The sequence below is a fragment of the Platichthys flesus genome, chromosome 18 (genome assembly GCF_949316205.1).
Source record: "Platichthys flesus chromosome 18, fPlaFle2.1, whole genome shotgun sequence".
NCBI lineage: Eukaryota > Metazoa > Chordata > Actinopteri > Pleuronectiformes > Pleuronectidae > Platichthys > Platichthys flesus.
In genome coordinates this window covers 16,305,427-16,325,892 of record NC_084962.1, presented here as the reverse complement: position 1 = coordinate 16,325,892, position 20,466 = coordinate 16,305,427, and the positions used below count along the sequence as shown (strand labels likewise).

Genomic DNA, 20,466 nt, shown 5'->3' with positions numbered 1-20,466 from the left:
AGCCAATTAAAAAAGTATACCCAAAGGTCAAAAGTCAACACAAAAGCATCATTGCACTATTGTAAAAATCCTAAGAATAGGAACTGCGGAAGAGCACCTTTGATGGCATTTACAAGAAAATGACTGCAGGCCTTAATGATCCTGAGATGTTCTGGGACTACTTCACATTTACTTTAAGATGACACTTTTGGGTGCAACTTTAGATGTATTGTTTTTCTCTGTTATCTGCAATCAAAGAAATGTTGTGATGAAGAAAATTAAATTGATCTTATTAGCAGTTTTCTTTTACATAAAGTCAGTGGCGATCTTTGCCTGAAATTTCTGGTGGGGCAATTTCGTATGACGTCATGTCACCGTCACAAAAATAGAGGTAGCTTATTATTATAACCATAAGGCCTATATAGACCAGACAGATATACTATGGGCTGCATTTTGAGTGCCTGCAGGGAGCAGAAATCCTATTTCAAATAAATTTCACATGCTTTAGCGCTCAGCGCGACACAAAGATTTCGCCTATACTAAACTTGACTTACCACAGAAACGGGAGCGCAGATGTCTTTAGCTTCTCTGTCAGAAGATCAAACCATATTATTCATCCGATATGTGAGTGAAACCTCTCCACAGACTCAGGTCGTGTTCACTGACGGGGGATAGCCTGTTAGCCTGTTAGCCTGTTAGCTCTGGTGAAGCCGAGCAGTTAACAGGCTAGGAGCTGGAGTCGCGTTTCGCATTATTCGAGTCGAGTTGCTAGGCAGATTTCGTGGGAGACATCTGAAAGTGCCCCAGCTCCGCCCACTCTCCCAATGTTAACTTCGGCCTGTATGGTTTACGCTCATTGGTGTTTCCATGGCACTAGTCTTAAGCTTGGGCCGTTGCCCCCAGAGCAGAGACGGACGGCAAGAGAGAAGCTTTTAACAGAGCAAGCACAAAGACAGAAACACACACGAATCAAATAACTCCAAAACAAGACTATAAGGCTTGTGAGTCAAGTTTATTCACACACACATTCATGCTACTTTGCATATAAAATAAAATAAAATATATTTTGCCACAAAGTACAGATGTATTGAGCTTTGTGCACAACAGCGCCATCTGGATCTGGTGGGGTAGTGCCCCACGTGCCCCTAATGTAGAAACGCTACTGCTCTTTTGGTTGCGACTGTAGATGTATTGTGTTTCTCTCCTATCTACAATCAAGGAGATTGTGCGATAAAGAAATTAAATTGATCTTATGAGCAGTTTTCTTTTACATACAGTAGGTTTAGAGAATTACACAATTAACTGGGCTTTTCAGGACCTTTTCCATCCTTAAGTGAGCGTGTACACTGTTATTGTTTGACGGTCTAATCATATGGACTAATGTGGTGGTGTTAACAAGTCACAATTTACAATAAATGGGCCCACATGAAAAACCAACCAGTTTGACATGAAAAGCCTTCTTGGATTAGGTAATTACGGTGGCCCTGAGAGCTCAACGAACAGCAACTTAAGAAAACACATGCAATTTGACAAACACAAGCAAAGTAAGAAAACATCCTCATCAATTTCACAACACAACACAACACTCATAAATACTTAAAAGTCCAAAGATGCTTTTTAGATGCTCTTACACACAGCAAAGTGTATTAGAATCTGTTTCTGCTCTTTCATCCTTGAAAACCCAGTAAGGTAAACACTGGTTGAATGTTTTTACCAATATGCCGAATGTCGTTGTGTGTTCGTTTATCCTAAATATGAGAAGAGCCAGTCTTGGTTCTTCCTCGATGGTGCGCAGGTATAGTCCACCCTTTTGGCATTGGAATAAGGATATGATGAGCAGCTCCGTTTCGCTCCTCCTCAGATGGTTGATAGGCTAAATGTTCACTTCTTGACAGCCTTGACACAGCTGATGCTTTGTGTGTCAGTGGTGTTGTTCATTGGAGAAAAGAATATTGTGTTCCAGCTCTATCCGCTGTATGTTCTGTTTGTGTAACCATTCGAAACAACGATACAAAACAACGCCACTCTCTCTGTCCCCCAGAACCCGGTATAGCTGCTTGAACTCTGTGTGATGTCGAATGAAGCTAAGGGAGCTATGCTTTAATATAAAAGGTTAGAAATGAGGACAAGTAATAGATTCATGATTAACACCTAGCAGCAACGGTTATTAAAAGTAATTTGTGTGAAGGCCATATATCTGACCCAAACTGATCCTGCCCCCACCCTTCTTTCTTTTATTGTTTAGAGTGCAGTTCCATAAACATCTTCACAGACACAGACAAGCTAAAATTTTAAATCCCAACACGAAATACACGCATAAACATTTCAACAGGATGTAAAGGTTTCTTAGATCTTAACAGCAGCGATTGTGGAAACGTTCTAAAAGTAACACAATAAACCTCAGTACTGGTTTGATCAGATTTGACTGAGAGTGATTTTTAGCATTAGCAAACAACCCAACAGCCCTCAGATCCTTGACTAACCTGACCCTTGTTGCTTGATCTTGATTAGTAGACATGTACATGACAGACTGTTCTACAACTGTGGCCCACCCACTTCAAACCAGTATGATAGGATGTACAGATGTAATTTGTGAAGAAACCAGAGTTATGGTAGAAAAATCTAAGAATCTATCACAATTAGATGATTGAGGGTGATAGGTTCAAAGATTTATGAACGACCAGAAACTCTTTAAAACCTTTATATTTTAAATGAACACAAAGCTGTTGAAACTAACCTTTATGTCCCTATAGCAGTAGTTTTTAGGATTTAGGTTGTGATATGTAATGGTATTTCTGCTCTCTAGAGTCGCCTCAAGATGATTTTGTCCCATGAATTATGTGGCCTTGCTGTAAGTCTGACATTCAATGGAGAGACTTTGGAATCAAAGAGCGTGAAAGATAATTTCATGTGTGCAAGATCATGTTTACACATGTCTACACAGCAGTCAGAGACTGTAGTCCAATGCTGCTTTGACGAGATGCTTGATAACAACCTGCTCAGGTGAACAACCTCTTATCAGGAGGCATTACCCCATTTTCTGGGCTGTGCTTTCAAAGGAGCATTTGAACAGTGTTATGTAATGTATGGTTCTCGACATATGGTAAAATAAAACAAATTAAAATGTTTTGAACGCTTTAAATCTTTAATTATTGTTTGTTTATCAGAAAGATTTTAAGTATAATTAAAATTGTAATAAGTTACAGAATGTATTTGTATTTTGAGCACGCCTTGATCACTCAGGGTTTACTAATCAGCGCCTGTGAGTGACCCAATTCACGCTGCTGCCGTTGGCTTATCAAATTCATTGATTGACTTGTTCACAAAAGATTAACGTCTGCCTGGTTGTGGACCTTTCAAACACTGGGACATGTAAATTGGCCCAGATATACAGTGAAAAGACTAAAAGTCAAGACAAGCTTCTACAGTCTATCACTTCTTATCACATGAATATTCACAACGAATAGCAATAAATTGCAGTAAATACAATTATTTTTATAAAACTGAGATATCTAAATTATAACAAGTAGTAAAGTATCGTAAAACCATAAGTATCTGATAAGACTGAGCTTTAATGTGCTTATCAATTCAAATATCTCTTCCAGAGTTCTGTTTGTCTAAAACCTGTGATGGTACAAATTGGAGACATTTCACAGATTGACCACAAATGATCAGTTTTGCAAGCCCGAGATATGAGGATCCTTTCGAACCTTTTCCCTTTGTCCCTCCACACAGGAGGCTGGGGTGGACTTTGAGCGTTCAAACCGTTGTCTGTGTCTGACAGAGCCCGGCCGTGGGTATAAAAGCCCTGAGCTGAGGCTTAGGAATCAGTCTCATCTGAGTACTCGCCAGACCCAAGGAGAGAGCTTCACGAAAACCCAACATGGGGGATTCACAGCTCTGTCTTCTGCTGCTCCTCAGCACATCTGCTTTGGCTTGTGAGTATAGAATCCGCTGTTTGTTAAGTTTTTCTTTTTTTACTTTTGGGATGTTAATTATTTAATCGGATATTTCATAAAAATACATTGTAACATCCGTCTTTTTACAAATCTTTAAAAGTTAGTTAAGAAATTAAGAAACAACTACTTATTTCTTTGGTCTTGATTTTAATTGCATTTTATATTCATAGTTTTAATTTTATCCTAAGTTTGTTGTTATAGATCTATGTCATTTCATGTCTTTTACATATGAAAAGTGCTGTCTAAATACAATGCATTACTATTGATAGCTTTCTTAAAAACAACAAATGTTAAAACCATTATCCTTATGTGCCATGAAATAATATTATGATCTAGGACATAGGGGCTGTTGTAACTAACAAATAAGTGTATTTGATTTAATTTCATTTTCACTTGTTGTTCTTATTGTAAGTTGCTTTAGATAAAAGCGTCAGCTAAATGAAATGAAATGTAATAATCAAATGTATTTATTTAATTGGAAATCAGAGATCTTTAATTGCATTGAAATGACTAAAAACCTTCATTGTCCACATTATTCCCTGAACAGTTGCCCAAGACGAAGATGTGCCAACCTGTCTGTGTAAGTTATTCAAGACTGCTTCAGGGATAAGATTTCAACTTTTGTGTTTTTGTTTTCTTCACATACATAATAATGTATATTTTCCATAAAACGCCTCTCCTTCCTTGTAATTGTTGATTTTCTTCTCCAGTGGCCACAAGGTACAAGACCCTGCACAAGTATGAATATCGCTATGAAGCCGAATCTTTGAACGCCATCAACGGAGCTTCCACTCTGAAGAACGGACCCAAAGGCTCTTGCATGGTACGAGAAATTCTTTCACAATCGTCCTCTGTAAATTCCCCAAAGATAAAGACTAATAAAACATTTACCTTCTCCCACAGGTCCAAATAGAAGTGCCTCAGACTTGCAGTTACATCGTCCGCACCACTGGCTGTATGCTGAGTGAGGTGGCTGACATGGACACAGAGGGAAACCTGGTGTTCAGACCTGCAGCCGGCTCTGACGCCTTTGCTGCTGAGATGGAGAAGTACGTGACTCCATGAAAATCCCCAATGTCCAGTTCACAGTTTATCGCCTAACTTTAGGTATTTCTGGAGCTATTGCACGAATAATTACATTTAAATACGGTATGTTTTCTTTCAGATACCCTCTGAAGGTTGTGGTTGAGGGTGTGTACGATGTGAAACTGTACCCCGAGGAAGGTGAGACTTTAACCATCCTGAACATCAAGAGAGGAATCATCTCTGCTCTGGCTGTTCCTCTGGTTGAAGAAGACAAGAATAAGATTATGGTATATTAATTTACTAAAAATGCCCTCTAATACGCAGAAATCATGAGAAATATATTAATATCACAGTTTAATACCAAGTTATCTATACCTCATGGTATTCACCATAAAGTATTATATAGCTTTTTATAGTTTATTAAACACAAACTTAGCTTCTAATCATCTTTATCTCTTACTTTTAGCCCACAATCCACGGCATGTGCAAGACCCATTCCACTTTCAACGCAAGAGAGGACATTGCAACTGACATCACCTTGAACAGGGATCTGTCCAAATGTGACGAGTTTCTCCAAGTGAGAGAGCACACCAGCCCACTGGCACTGATCTCTGGCCTGGTAAGTGGAAACATGGTCAAAAAAGCTGCTTCATGACAAACTGTCAACCACCTTTAGTGAGCTAGAATATCACAAATCAAAAATCACAGATTTGCTTGAGAGAAGTAAATTAGGTGTAAAGCTAATGGTTGTCTTTAGCCACAACGTTGTGGAAAAAAAAGAAGCACGGTTTTGTTGTTCTTTCTGACAGAGATCTGTCTGATCTCTGGCATGGTAAGTGGAAACATGGTGAAAAAAGCTGCTTCATGACAAACTGTCAACCACCTTTAGTGAGCTAGAATATCACCAATCAAAAATCACAGATTTGCTTGAGAGAAGTAAATTAGGTGTAAAGCTAATGGTTGTCTTTAGCTACAACGATGTGGAAAACAAAGAAGCGTTTTGTTGTTGTAATTCAAAAATGACAATTAGAACAATAAACTTCATAAATCTCCAATATTCCACGACGCTAACGTCATTATGTTTTCTGTCTTTCAGCACTACCCTCTTTCTCAGCTGGTCAAAAGCTCCCAGACCTGCAACTACAAGTTTGACAATGAGAACAAACACATGACCTCTGGATCCTGTACTGAGAACCACATCCTCATTCCCTTCTCACACAAGTAAGAGAAGCCATACTTGATGCTCCTTCATAAGGGTTAATGTACTGATCCGTCTCATATGACTTGAGTGGCATATTTAAGGATATATGTTCTTCCTACAGGGGAGAATATGGAGTTACCAATGTTGGAAAGCAGGAACTCACTCTGGTTGAGGTTACTCCTCACAACGACAGAGTCTTCGATCACAGTAAGCTCCATTGTTTGATTTTTATTTTTTGGATTTATAGCTGTTTGAAAAGGTTCCTTAGATGTAACTCAGTTTCGCCACATTTCTTGTGTATCACAGGTGAGGTTGCCAAGGGTCTTCACATGGAAGCTGTCCAGGACAAGACTGCTGTCCAGGATAAAGATGCAGGTCTGAACCTCCTGAGAGAACTCACCAATCTGCCCGAGGCTGAGGGTGAGAGGAGGGCCCACCTCTTCCACAAGCTTGTCACCATGGTCCGTGGAATGAAGGCCGAGACCCTGAGTCCCGCCATTCCCGAGGCTCTTGAAGTGTCCTCAGTCCTGACCTACCAGGTTCTGGTCCAGTGTGGAACCCCTGAGTGCAGCAGTTCCATCATGCAGATCCTCAGGACCTTCGACAGCTCTGCAGTCGAGGTTGATGCTGCTGTGTTTGCTCTGGGACTCGTGTCCAATCCCTCTGCCCTCCTGATCAATGATATGCTCGAGATGGCCAAATACAAGACCAGCAAGCCCATCCTGTATGCCCTGAGCAATATCGTCAAGAGGTGAGTGATGTTAACCATGAGTTATACTCAGTAAAGGAATGACTGATTAATGTTTTAGCTGATGTTTCCATCCTGAGTGTTAAAAAATATTTGTTTCATATTCTCTCTTCAACAGGTTCTACAAAGCTGAAGGAAAACTGACCCCTGAGATTTACTCTGTGGCTGAGTTCATGGCTTCTCACTTGGGTGACTGCTCCGGTGACCAGGAGACCACTTTCATGTATTTGAGGGTAAGTGTCTAACCAAGTTTCTTCAAGGATATGAATGACATGATTAAGAACAACGGAAGCACTGACTAATACTTTGCATGAATATAGATTCAGTCCAGTGAAGACAATGATCACTTTACTTTTTATTATAGGTTATTGGAAATATGGCTCCAGCTATGTCCGCTGCTAGTCCTGCACTGAGAGCCGCTGTGATCCAGTGTGTGAACAATCCTGAGGCTTCTCTGGCTGTGCAGCAGGCTGCCATCCAAGCATTCAGGCTGATTCCCGTCCCTGAAGAGGCAAGACAAATTGATTAATTGGTTTTACAGCTCATTAGAAGAATTGTTTCTGCATGACTGATTTTAATCATGTTGAACCCTCGTTGTCACAGGGTAGAGAGATTCTCATGCAGGTCGTTCTGGACGGTACCACCCCCTTGCAAAAGCGTGTGGCTGCGTATCTGGTTCTTATGAAGAACCCCCAGCCAAGTGAACTGGCTCAGCTGGCGGATGCTCTGCCCCTTGAAGAAGACCAACAAGCCAAGAGCTTTGTCATCTCCTACATCACCAACATTTTGTCCTCAACTGAGCCTGAGACCCAAGAGTAAGCAAAAATATCTGAAGCTTCAAGTTTAAATGTCTGTTTTTATATCCCCTGATTTGATCACCATCATTGGTTTAATTGTAAAATGTATTTTTCTTTCCCACAGGCTGAGACAGAAGATCCGTGATGCCCTGCAGGGTAATGAGATTGGAGCCACTATGGACCCCACCAAGTTCTCTCGCAACTACAAGTTGGGATCTGTGGAAGGAAACATGATCTTTGAGGGTACCAGCTATCTGCCCAAGGAAGTCATGCTTGAGATGACTCTCAAGGCCTTTGGCTATGATATAGACATGATTGAGGTAAATATGTTGTGCCATCAGACATTTTGAAAAGTGACAAGTTGTGTCTAGTTGTGATAGTAAGTGTCATAAATGTGTCACATTTACAGTTTGGTATGGAGGGCCAAGGATTTGAGCCAACAGTTGAAGCCCTGTTTGGACAGAATGGATTCTTCCCTGACACTGCCATGAAGACAATGTTCTTTGTATCTGAAAACATGCCATTGAAAGTCAGTGAGATGATGCAGACTATAATGCCTGCTCTGAAGAAGGACAGGATGAAGAGACAGGTATTCAAAGAAACTTTTTTTGTATGAAGCAAATGTGTTGAATATCTTGTTTTTAGGCGAGTGATTAATTTGGTAATATATGCACAGGCCACCCAGGACTTTGTGAGACAGATCGGAAGCAACCTGAACAAACTGGTGGGCGAACTGAAGTCTGCTCAGTCTCCTGAGGCCATGGTTTACATGAGACTTCTGGGAAATGAGCTGGGATATCTGAAGAGCAACGAAATTCAGGAGATGGCCTACTCTGCTACAATGATGATCGACAGCATGATGAAGATGTTCCCTGGTGATGTAAGGAAGTGTTAGAATTTGAGTGTTCTTATTTTAAAGAGCATTTAAACAATTGTATGTTTTATAAACAGTTTATGATTTAAATGTCCTGTGTATTTTTATTTGATACAGCTAATGAAGGCTTTGGTGACCAAGACTGACAATGCAATCTTTGCCCACTACATCTTCATGGACAATGAATTCTTCCTGCCCACTCTAACTGGTGTGCCTCTGAGGATTGCACTGTCTGGTACCTTCACTCCTGGTATCAAGGGTGGACTTCACATTGCTCGTGACATGGTAAAAATCCCTAAATGTGCTTAAATCTTAAACAAATATTTTTCAATTTCACAGCATCAACACAACCATTCATATTTGTCCTGTTTCTTCCACGCAGAGTGAAGTTGCATTCATGCCCTCTGCTGGCATTGAGTTTGTAACTCAGGTTGGATCCCACATCCCTGAATATGTTGACTCTGGATTAGAGATGCACACCAACATTTTCCACGAGAGTGGACTCAGTGCCAAGATCTCCATGGAACATGACTCAGTCAAGCTGACCATCCCTGCACCAGTGAATCCCACAAAGCTCATCAAAATGACGTAAGCCATAGAGCTTTCACATATTATACAAGTAATAGTTTCTCTGCAACATTGGTTGAAATGCAGCTGTTAATCTAGCTAACCTGAAGTACAAAGTGTAACATGATGTTTCACAAGGGAACATTGAAGAAAGAGCAGCCATGTTGTTGGTATCTTAAGTACAACAGTTGTTACTGTCATCAACTTTGCCATCTTTTACTTTAGGATAATAGCCAAATTCAGGTTTAAATGTTTCTCTGTTTAAATTTTAGAAACACCCTGGTGGCCGTGACTGGATCAGAAGTGATGACCATCCCCCCAACAGTGATGGACAAGGTTGATGTGAATGAGTGCACTCCTTTCTTCGCTGGAATGAAATACTGCACCGCTCTGCAGTACATTGATGCTTCCTCTCAAGAGACAACCCCCTACTTCCCCTTCACTGGAGACAGCAAGTAAGCAACATTTTCTGAAACACCAACAAATTATAGTTTCTGAAATGAACTTATTTAAACAAGATGTATTTAATTCACCTTGGTAGATTTGCTGTGGAGCTCCACCCTACTGGCGAAGTCACTGAGTACACAGCCACTGTTGCCTACGAGCTCCTCAGGGAGGGAGAAGAGGGCAGGCAGAAGGTTGACTCTGTGAAGCTCATTGTGAGGGCTGAAGGTAAGTTGCAGTACATGTGGACAATATAATCAAATCCTTCCATGGTTGAAGTGGCCCACAAGCTAAAAATTACTCTCTTGGTTCCCCAACAACAGGTGCAGAGCCAACAGAGGCTGTAGCAATGCTGAAGTACAACAGAAGGAGAAATGTCATCACAGCTGACTTACAGATCCCCGACTACGATGTAGAGGCTGGACTCAGGCTGGGTGTTGTTGATGGAAACACCAAGGGCAAAGGAACTCATTCAATCTCTCTGGACTTTGTAAACAAGAACATTCCTCAGCTCTCCCTGGTTGGCCGTGCCAAGTAAGAAATCAGCCATTAATCCTCATCAAATAACATAAATGTTACTCTTGTCATTGTAATGACACTAACCAACTGGTACACATTTCAGTCTGAAGGCAATGAAGGAAGCAATGCTGCAAGTCCAGCTGCTTGTACCCTCACTCAATGCTGATGCCACTGTCACAGCTCACATGAAGCATGGTGAAGAATTGGAGCTGGAGCTTGAGAGTGAAATCAAAGTAAAGGAGGCCTTCTCTAAGCAGAAGGTCGAGATGAAATATGGTAACCTATTTTCCACCTGCCTTGCTTAGAATAATATTCCGTCAAAACGATTCATTCAATAGTAACGTCACATCCTAAATGTAGCACCACATGACACCATGACATGTGACGTGAGCTCAAAGTTTTAAGTACGTAGATTTAATTGATCTGTGTGTACTGTTGCAGATGCCAGCAAGTTTGAAGTTGAATTCAAGTCTGATGTGAACACCCAGACCACCATGTTGCCAAGTGCTGACATGTTGGAGAAGTATGCCAACCAGCTGCTTGACGCACATGTGGGCGAGGCAGACATGAAAGTCCGTCACATCTTCCAGAAGTTTGGCGAGGTAAGCATCTTGGATTTAAGAGTTTTTATGTTTTTTGTTTTGAAAAAATAAGTAAAGAATGCATTTAAACCTCTTGTCTTTTTAGGCTGCGAACAACTACATGGACAAATATGGTGCTGACCTCCCTTACATTCAGAATGTCAGAGTACCTGATATGCCTGAGATTTCTCTGCCAGAGACATTGTTCCTGAATACGTAAGTGTGGAAAATTTCATGGTAAATGCTACAAATGTCAAATTTTCAAAACCTTAATGCATTTTACTTTGGTATTTTTTCACAGTGAGGCTAAGGCTTCGTATTACTTCAACAATGAGCACTTCACCATCACCATCCCTCTTCCTCTTGGAGGAAAGACCACAGAGGAGCTTAACTTCCCAGCAGCTCTGACCACACCTAGCCTGTCTCTGCCACAGTTCGGCCTCGAGATTGTCTCCATGGAGATTCCAATCCCAGAACTTGTTGTGCCCAAGCATCTTGCTCTGTCTATTCCTCTTTTCGGCAAAGCTGAAGTTTCATCTCTGATGAAAAGCAACCTTTATGATGCAGAGGCCTCATTTTCTGCTGGCAAAGATGTGGTGGAAACACCAAGCTACTCAGCAAAGTTTGACATGAAAGGAACTTCCCCAATTGACGTCCTGTCAATAAAGATTGAAGGTAATTCAGATTTCAATTATTAATCACTTCTTATATCCATGTTATTCTGAATTTACATGGTAAGTGATATGTTATTCACTTTAAGTGGCACAGATTCAAGTAACAGTTTCCTTTTCCACCTGATGATATATTAGTGACTTAATTCAGTAACAGTGCAACAATATAACAATGCAATGATCTCTGCTGATACAGCAGTTGATTGTGCACATTGTGTTTGGTAAAGTGTATATTACCCAATGATTCACACTATGCATCTTTTCTTCTTTTGTCTTTTATTTAGGCTCAGGAATGTTGATGACCACTGATTCCATTAACGCTCAATTGAAAAGCTCTTTGGTCCATAAATTCATTGAAGCCAGTGTTAGCATAACTGAAGACGCAACCTTCACTGACAAAATCAATTTGAAATCAAGCAGCAAGATTGAAGCCACAAGTCCATTTGGTCTCAATGTTGCACTAGAGCACACAGGCATGACTGGATTCAACACTGAGGAAATCTCTGCTGATAGCAAATTTGATGCGACGTTCAAGGCTGGACCCATGTACGGCAAAACCATCTCCACCCAGTCATTCACCATCTTCCCATTCAGGCAAGAAGCAAAGCTTGATTCTACCGTCCAGATTGACTCCACGGTTATCAATGCTCAGAACACAATCGCAGCATCCCTTGCCAATGGTGAATTCTCTCTTGTGTCTAACACCAGTGCCTTTGAAAACCTCTTGACACATGTTGGTGAGCTCTCCTTCAAAGAAAGCAAGCTGTCATTGAAAGGTGATGCCATTGTCCTTGCTCTCGGCATGAAGATCCGCAACCAGGCTGAAGCCTCAGCTGGTGCAAGTGAAGTCGTCATTAGAATGGAGACAAATGCCGACCAGACTGAAAACCGTGTTTACTCTCTGCTGACTGCCACTCTTGATGTCAATGGTCTGGCTGTAAACAGCGATGCCACCTTGAAACTTCTTGAGAATGAGGCTATTCACAAGGCTGTTCTGAATATGAACAAGGACGGTTTGACCACAAGTGGAACAACCACCCTGCAGAGCCCCCTGTCCCTAGAAAACAGCTTCAATGCTGCGCTTGATGCTTCCAGAGCTACTTTATCTATTAACAACAAGGCTTCAATGAGTGATGTCAAGGTTGACAATGCAAACACTCTCCTAATTACTCTTTCTAGCCTAGACTTCACCTCAAAGGCTGAGGCCACAGCAAGCGAGTATGCCTCTTACACTCATGATATCCTCATCAACATGAAACCCTACACCGCTTCTGCAAATGTTAATAACAACCTGAGACTTCTGGCTGCCAACTTCATTAATGAGGCTCAGCTGCAGGCAGAGTTGTACAAGATGGACCTGACCGGAAGCCTGAAAGCTATCTATGGTGAGGAAGAGATCAAGCACATATATCAGGTGATGTATGCTGATATGACTGCAAATGCAAAGTGTAGCACCACTGGAAAACTCTTCGGAACCCACATGAACCAGAACACTGAGCTGGAAGTTGTTGGTCTTGCTGCCAGGCTCTCCAACGATGCCCGTTTCAACTCACAGCCAATGCGCTTTGATCACACCATCCGCTGCAGCGTTGTTCCTTTTGATTTCAACCTTGATGCTGTCGTCAACGCTGATGGAGACATCAACGCATATGGAAAGCACAGTGCTCAGCTCTATGGCAAGTTCCTGCTGAAAGCTCAACCTCTGGCTTTGGCTAGTTCACATGAGTGCAGAGCATCAGTAACCCAGCAGTTAGATACTGGCTTTTCCCTTGAGACCACATTTGACAACAAAATGGACACTGTTCTGACACCCCAAGAGCAGAAGACCAGTTTTAGAATGAAATCTAAAATGAATGAGCATGTCTTCAATCAGGACATGAGTGTGTACAATACCCCTGAGAGAACTGGAATTGAAGTCTCTGGCACCATCCTCACAAACCTCATCAACATAGATTCTGCAGACAACCAGGAATTCACCGTCTCTGGCTTCCTCAAGTACGACAAGAACACAGACAGTCATATCATTCAGATCCCTCTTTTTAACAATCTCCCTGCCCTCTTGGAAAGTATGAAAGGCTTCATCGTGTATGTTGCTGAGACACTGCATGACTGCATCAACAACGAGGAGATAAAGGCTAAACTTGAGGCTCTTCCCCAGCATGTAAGTGACTTTGTTTCCCAATTGAATATTGAAGGCAAGGTAAACCAGCTTAAGCAGTATTTCACTGATCTTACCCAAGAATATGCAATTTCCATGGATGATGTGGAAGCTTCTTTAAGTAACCTGAAGGTTACCTTTGAAAAATGTCTGGCTGATCTCACTGTTTACATCCAACACTTTGTTGGTATGATGGAAGAACTTCTTAGTGGCAGCCTCCCTGAAACACTCGCTCAGAGTATCAAGCAACATCTGAATGCCTTTAACGAGGAATATGACATCAAGGCCCTGGTTGTGTATGTGATTGACACCGTAAGGGAGATGGTCCAGCAGTTTGACTTGGAAAAACTGAAGGGCAGCAGCATTGCCTTCCTGCTTGACATTGATGCCAAGTATGAAATCCAAGCTAAGCTACAGACAATCATGTCAGAGATTAAGCAAATGGTTGAGACCTTTGACTTGCAAAACTTTGTTGCTGAACTGAAAAGTTACATTTCATCTATGAACTTCAGAGCTCACTTTGAGGAACTCATTAGTCAGATTCCCTCGGAGATTCTCAGTGATGTAAGAGATTATGTTCGGAAAATGATTGAGGACCTTGACATCATCGGCAAGATCAACACCTTCTATGCCAAAATGAGAGAGTTAATCGTCAAGTTTGAGGCTGACAAAATGGTTCAAGCTGCTTTGGAAAAGGCTGTCGAGCTCATCGAGCAGTTCAAAATTGAGGAAACCATCCAAGCTTTCGTCAACATGGTGAAGGATTCAGATATACCAACCAATTTAATGCGAATGTTCAAGTCTGCAATCGAAAACTTGAAATCCACTGACGTCAAGGATATAATTGAAAAGCTAAACATGTTTATTGAAACTGTTGTGCGACAGCTGACCTCATTTAATTACAGTGAGTCTGTTAAATCTCTCAATGAAATTGTTGCATGGTCCACAACATACCTGAATGAGTTCATCGGGCATTTTGAAATTGGCCAGAAACTTGCAGCAACAAGAGATTTTGTCAATTTAGCCTTGTCCTCTCTTAAAGGCTTCACGGAGCGTGTGAGAGAAATCAAAATTGCAGAGATGATTAAATCAGTCCAGGATGTCATTGACGAGAACCTGCTGAAGAACCTGAAGAGCTGTGCTGAATTTGTGAAACAGGAATTAACTAATGTGGATGTCAACGCTGTGATTACCAGTTGTCTGGACTCTGTGAGGAAGTACTACACAACGGCCGTAACCATCGTCACTGATGTATTCACCAGCATTGTTGAGATGATTAAGACAGTGTTACCTGAGCAAAAGATCATAAGCGAGATTCAGCAGATCGCTGATGGCCTAATTAGAGAACTGAAAAAAGCTGAGTTGGCCACGCCCTCATTCACCGTTCCGTTTACTGATCTTGTTGTGCCTTCCATTATGTTCAGCATGGATACGCTCGAACACATTGAAATCCCAACACAATTGGACATCCCTGAATTCACCATCCTGGGCTTCCAAGTCGTAAAGGCCACCACAATTTCCTTTGATGACATCAAGCAGAAAATCATTGAACTTATTGATATGATTGTAAACCTTGAAATCCAAATTCCTGATGTTGATGCTTTCTTTGGAGATCTGACAATGACCTACCTCCCCCACATGCCTGAGCTTTCTCTTCCAGAATTCACTCTTCCTGAGATGGCATTCCCTGTCTTCCCAGAAGTTCCTCTAGAAAAACTTGTTCAGTCTCTTCAGATTCCTACTGGTGAGCTACCAACCATCCCAAGTGAGTTCATGTTCCCATGCTTTGGTAAACTCTTTGGTGAGATCAAATTCATCACTCCTATCTACACCATCAAGACTTCTGCTGAGTTCCAGAACTCCACTGAAACCGACATGTCACCTCAGTTCTCTGGATTCTTCACCTCCCAGGCCACATCTCCAAGCTTTGAATGTCTTAATTACAAACTTGACTCCACTGCCCAGATTGCACTCCCAAAAATGAGTCGTGTTGTTGTAGCCGAGACTCTGAAGTTTGACCATCTTGCTCTCGGAGTTGACCATCAGGCATCTGTATCCCTCTATGTTCTATCAGGCCAGGCCCAAGCCAAGACAACAGTTAAGGTTGCCACTACACCCTATACTGCTGAATTTATGAACACAGCATTTATTGCCATGGAAGGAGGAATGTCTGCTTCTCTCGATACAACCTACACTCATGAAGTGGTCCTTCCAATTTTCAATGTCAGAAGTGAGGCCACTTTAACCCAGAAATCCATTGCTCGCCAAGACGGCCTCACACTCACTCTTACAGTTGACAATTCAGGCACTGGCAAAGTTAATGCTGAAGAGAGCAAACACACAAGCAACTTGATATTGTCACTCACTCCTAGCATTATCACTCTAACTTTCTCTGGCGACACAGACTCTGCCATCATAAAGATGAAACAGCAAATTGCTGCTGAAATGGGCCCCTTCTCATACTTTAAGGTTGATTTACGTAATGAGGCTGAGACACCATTCATCAAAAACAGTCTTCTTGTTGCATCTGCAAACGCCAACCTTCATGACTTGAAGGCGGAGCTGAAGGCCAACCATGACACAGAACTGTATGGCGCAGTCAGTGGAGTCCTGTCCAATGGATTCAACATTGTAGCCCATCCTAATGAGTTTGTCTTTGAATTCCAAAATAAAGGAAATGCCAAGGTCAGCATTTTTGACACTCTGATCGCTAAGATCGAGCTCCAGAATGACTACTCAGCTACTGTCAAGCCTGACAACCAGCATTTGAACACAGTTGCTGTGGCTCGCCTGAATCAGTACAAAATGTTTTACAACCTAACTGTTAACAATGACCAAAATGAGGCAGCCCTCATTGTTGCCATGGATGGTGAGGCTAATCTTGACTTCCTGACATCCCCCATCAGCATTCCAGAGCTAGATCTGCCTTTTGTTGACTTCAAGACTCCAGCCATCAGTGAACTGAACTTGTATGAGCAGACTGGATTAGACAAGATTTTGACTACCACTGAGCAAACTGTTGATGTAGATGCTAAGATTGTTTACCAGAAAAGGAAAGCTGCTCCACTTGTTGATGTGATGGGACTGGTACACATTCCCCATCTGGGTGATCTGATCACAGAATTGTCCCTCAAGTCTGCCATCCTCAATCTGAATGCCAATGCTGGACTGTACACTGAAGATAACATTGTCTTCCGTCTGGGAGCTACCACAGTCTCTGTGTTTGAGGGTCTGAATGCCAAACTCGATGGCACCACCAGTCTGACCACCAAGAGAGGACTCAAGTTGGCCAACTCCCTGTCCCTTGAAAATAGTCACATTGAAGGCACTCATGACAGCTCAATCACTGTGAGTAGTGAAACTTTTGAACCTGCCGTCTCTGTGGCTACTATTGCAAAGATTTCCCTGCCCATTCTCAATCTGGAGGCAAACCAAAATCTGGTTGCAGACACCAAAACCAAAGCAAATGCTGCCTCCACCTTGAGGGTGAAGGCTGATTTCCACATCCCAATCATAAAGGCAGTTGGAAAGGCAGAGGTTGACCATAGTCTGAAGCTGGAAGGAGCTTTTGAGTATCTTTCCATGGAATCATCTACCAGAGCAAACATGGATGGAACAGTGCACCAGGATTACCTAGTAGTGGGAATCCTTGATAATGAGTTCAATCTCTACCTGAATAATGATGGCCTTCGCTCCACCTCCAAGATTATTGCTGACGCCAAACTTAACCATGGCACCGACAAACTCTTTGGAATGGATGTAAATGAAAATCTTGCCGTTGAAGCCTCCCTGAGCCGAGTGTATGCAGTGCTGAAGTATACTAGCAACAATGAGGCAGACCTGTTCAGTTTCAACACACATGGAAAGCACATTGCCCAGGCAACCATTGACTTTGCGCCAGTCTCTTCCTTGATTGCCGATATTGAGATCGATATCTCTCAGCCCAGCAGTCTTGGTGAGCTGACCATCTTTGAGAAAACTGTTGCTGAAGTAACAGCTGACAAGCAGAAGATCTCTACAAACACCAAGTTCATCAGCCCATTGTACAGCACAAACCTGGCAGCAGAAGTTGAGGGCAATGCTCCAGTCTTCAAAGTCACCTTTAAGTCCTCTGCCACCTCTGTGATTGTCTTCTTGGAATACGACCTGGATGGTGAGTTGATAAACCCCTCAAATAGATTTCCCTGTTTTTTGTGGCAAGCATCTTCAGAGACTAAATCCTAAGAATTTGTTTTTTGACAGCATCCACTTCTGCCACATTTGAGGATGAAGCTCTGAACATGGATAGCAAGGTTGTCCTGACACATAGTGACATAACCATGAATGTCAACCATGCCATTGCCCAGGCCTTGAGGTAACATGATTGTTTTTGATACACAGTATGTTACAGAAACTGCATCTCAAGGATATAAAAATTAATTTTTTTTCTTCATATTTTAGGAAAAGGCGCCAGGCTGACAAAAGGTAAGGCTCTTATTTCTTCTTGCTTTCGTCTCATCTGATCATTAATGTTTACAATAATGAATATCAGGTTAAAAACTTGTCCGGATTATTCATTTAACATGCTTTCTTTCTCTTCCAGCGTCTCTCACCACACCCTGAATGTGGACATCACCAGTCCCACTTTCACTGACATGAACATCCGATTTGCTGCTCGCAGAGATGGTTTCAGTGGCTCAGTATCCAACCCACACAATGGATTCCTCGGCCTTCAGCTCAGTGGCAGAGTCCCATCTCAGATGAATGCTAGATTCTACGGCCGTTATCCTGTGAGTATCATTAAAATTGCCTTTTTGAAAAGCTAAATACATTCTTAATATATTTTAAATAATTTTTTGTTTTCCTCCTTTCAACAGTCTTCCCCAGAGGATGATGTTGACATCTTGGCCATCAGATCATCTCCTAAAGACGCTGACAAGATGACCCTTCAGATTGCTTACAACATGGAGGCACCAAAAGTACTGCTCTCTGAGCTCAAGATGAAACTCCCCTCCATCCTCTCTTCATTCACAGTGTTCGCTGACAAGTACCAGATCACAACAAAGTTGAGCGACTTGAAGGACTCTGTTCTTAACCGCATCAACGAGGCCTACGCTGCAGCTATCAACTATGACGATCAAATGAGCCAGCTGTCAATCTTCTACAGGAACACCATTGTTGAGTACCAGAAGACTGTCCAGGTCTTCTTGGATGCTGTCATTAAGGTCCTGAGAGAGACCCAGTTCAAAGTGCCCGGTTCTGATGCGATGACCACTCTTCCTGAGGTCCTGAAGAAGCTCACCACAAGCATTGCAGCTATGCTAGATGCAACCATTCAGATTACGTATGAAAATATGGAAGTCTACTATAACGCCTTTATTGATAATATCAGCAGCATTAAATTGAGAATGCCAGTTGGCGATGCAATAACTGGTGGTCAGGTCTTGGATCAGATCAAAGCAACGTTCAGGAATGTATTCGATGAACTGGTGGACTTTGTGAAAAATATGGAGAGTCTTGACACAATGCTAGTGAAAATTGGAGAGACCCTGAAGGCTCTTGTTGAGAAATCTCAGGAGTTTGTTGACTCTATCAAGTCTGACTATTTAGATGCAGTGTTCATCAACATCAATGCCCTCTATCTTAACCTTTTCACATTTGTGAAGAATGTTGTTGACCAGATTTATCTGAATGTAGATCCCCACAATGCATTTGAGAACATCATGAACATGCTCATTCATGCTGTGGAACAGTTCAACAACACTGCCTCTGCTTTCCTGCAGCAAACTTCAGAGGAAGCTCAAGCTTATGTTAAAGTTAGTGAAGGAAAACTTGAGCTTGACCTTCCTCTTGCCTTCCATCAGTAATTAACCCTCACAGACTGAGGCTGTAACAATAACAGTGTAACATCTGAAAAACGAACATCTCTTTAGAAAACAGATGATTAGTCCTTTAAACATATTTATACCAATTGGGTTAAATTGAAACAACTGTTGTATCATGTCAATGTTGATGTTTTATTGTGTATATGTCAAACTTTACCAGACTCAATAAAATAAATCAATGCAATCATCTGTAGTAGTGTGATTTCCTGCTTCATGATGTTGAACGAAATTAACATCAAAAGGTTGTATATGTGACAGCAACTCAGCCTCTGGAATTATAAATGACATCACTGAGTGAATTGGTATTTTTAAATAACCGGGAATGACCAATTTCATGACTCTTGGTATGTCTTTGTTCCTATTATCCACCAAACAGTTTTCTATATTGAAATCTCAACCACAACACAAAATCACGCAACACAATGGGATTTTACCAAAGAGTTTCACTATAGGCCTACTACATATGCATTGACAGTAAAATCCTATTTCAAATAAATTTCACATGCTTTAGCGCTCAGTGCGACACAAAGATTTCGCCTATACTAAACTTGACTTACCACAGAAACGGGAGCGCAGATGTCTTAAGCTTCTCTGTCAGAAGAACAAGCCGAAGATCAAACCATATTATTCATCCGATATGTGAGTGAAACCTCTTCACAGACTCAGGTCGTGTTCACTGACGGGGGATAGCCTGTTAGCCTGTTAGCTCAGGTGAAGCCGAGCAGTTAACAGGCTAGGAGCTGGAGTCGCGTTTCCCATTATTCGAGTCGAGTTGCTAGGCAGATTTCATGGGAGACATCTTAAAGTGCTCCAGCTCCGCCCACTCTCCCAATGTTAACTTCGGCCTGTGTGGTTTACGCTCATTGGTGTTTCCATGGCACTAGTCTTAACCTTGGGCCGTTGCCCCCAGAGCAGAGACGGACGGCAAGAGAGAAGCGTTTAACAGAGCAAGCACAAAGACAGAAACACACACAAATCAAATGACTCCAAAACAAGACTATAAGGCTTGTGAGTGAAGTTTATTCACACACACATTCACGCTACTTTGCATATAAAATAAAATAAAATATTTTTTGCC

General features: G+C 41.8%; 1 protein-coding gene across 2 annotated transcripts; it reads left to right on the top strand.

The window, feature by feature from the left end:
- The first annotated feature begins 3,822 nt into the window (after positions 1-3,822).
- On the top strand, positions 3,823-19,572 carry LOC133973204 (apolipoprotein B-100-like). 2 transcript variants are annotated; one of them, XM_062410915.1, is made up of 29 exons: positions 3,823-3,917; positions 4,486-4,518; positions 4,649-4,761; positions 4,842-4,987; positions 5,104-5,251; positions 5,431-5,583; positions 6,061-6,185; positions 6,287-6,372; positions 6,472-6,916; positions 7,032-7,146; positions 7,278-7,424; positions 7,517-7,728; positions 7,835-8,030; positions 8,120-8,299; positions 8,387-8,590; positions 8,702-8,869; positions 8,967-9,172; positions 9,424-9,606; positions 9,693-9,823; positions 9,919-10,129; positions 10,218-10,390; positions 10,556-10,716; positions 10,802-10,911; positions 10,997-11,370; positions 11,651-17,677; positions 17,767-17,878; positions 17,965-17,988; positions 18,107-18,293; positions 18,381-19,572. In XM_062410915.1, exons 1-29 carry the CDS (start codon positions 3,863-3,865, stop codon positions 19,368-19,370), a joined length of 11,415 nt encoding a protein of 3,804 aa, XP_062266899.1. In that variant the 5' UTR covers positions 3,823-3,862; the 3' UTR covers positions 19,371-19,572. The 2 variants fall into 2 exon arrangements, with proteins under 2 accessions (XP_062266899.1, XP_062266900.1); XM_062410916.1 differs by lacking the exons at positions 3,823-3,917; positions 4,486-4,518; positions 4,649-4,761; ... (1 more) ...; positions 5,104-5,251; positions 5,431-5,583 and adding an exon at positions 5,788-5,796.
- The last annotated feature ends 894 nt before the right edge of the window (positions 19,573-20,466 follow it).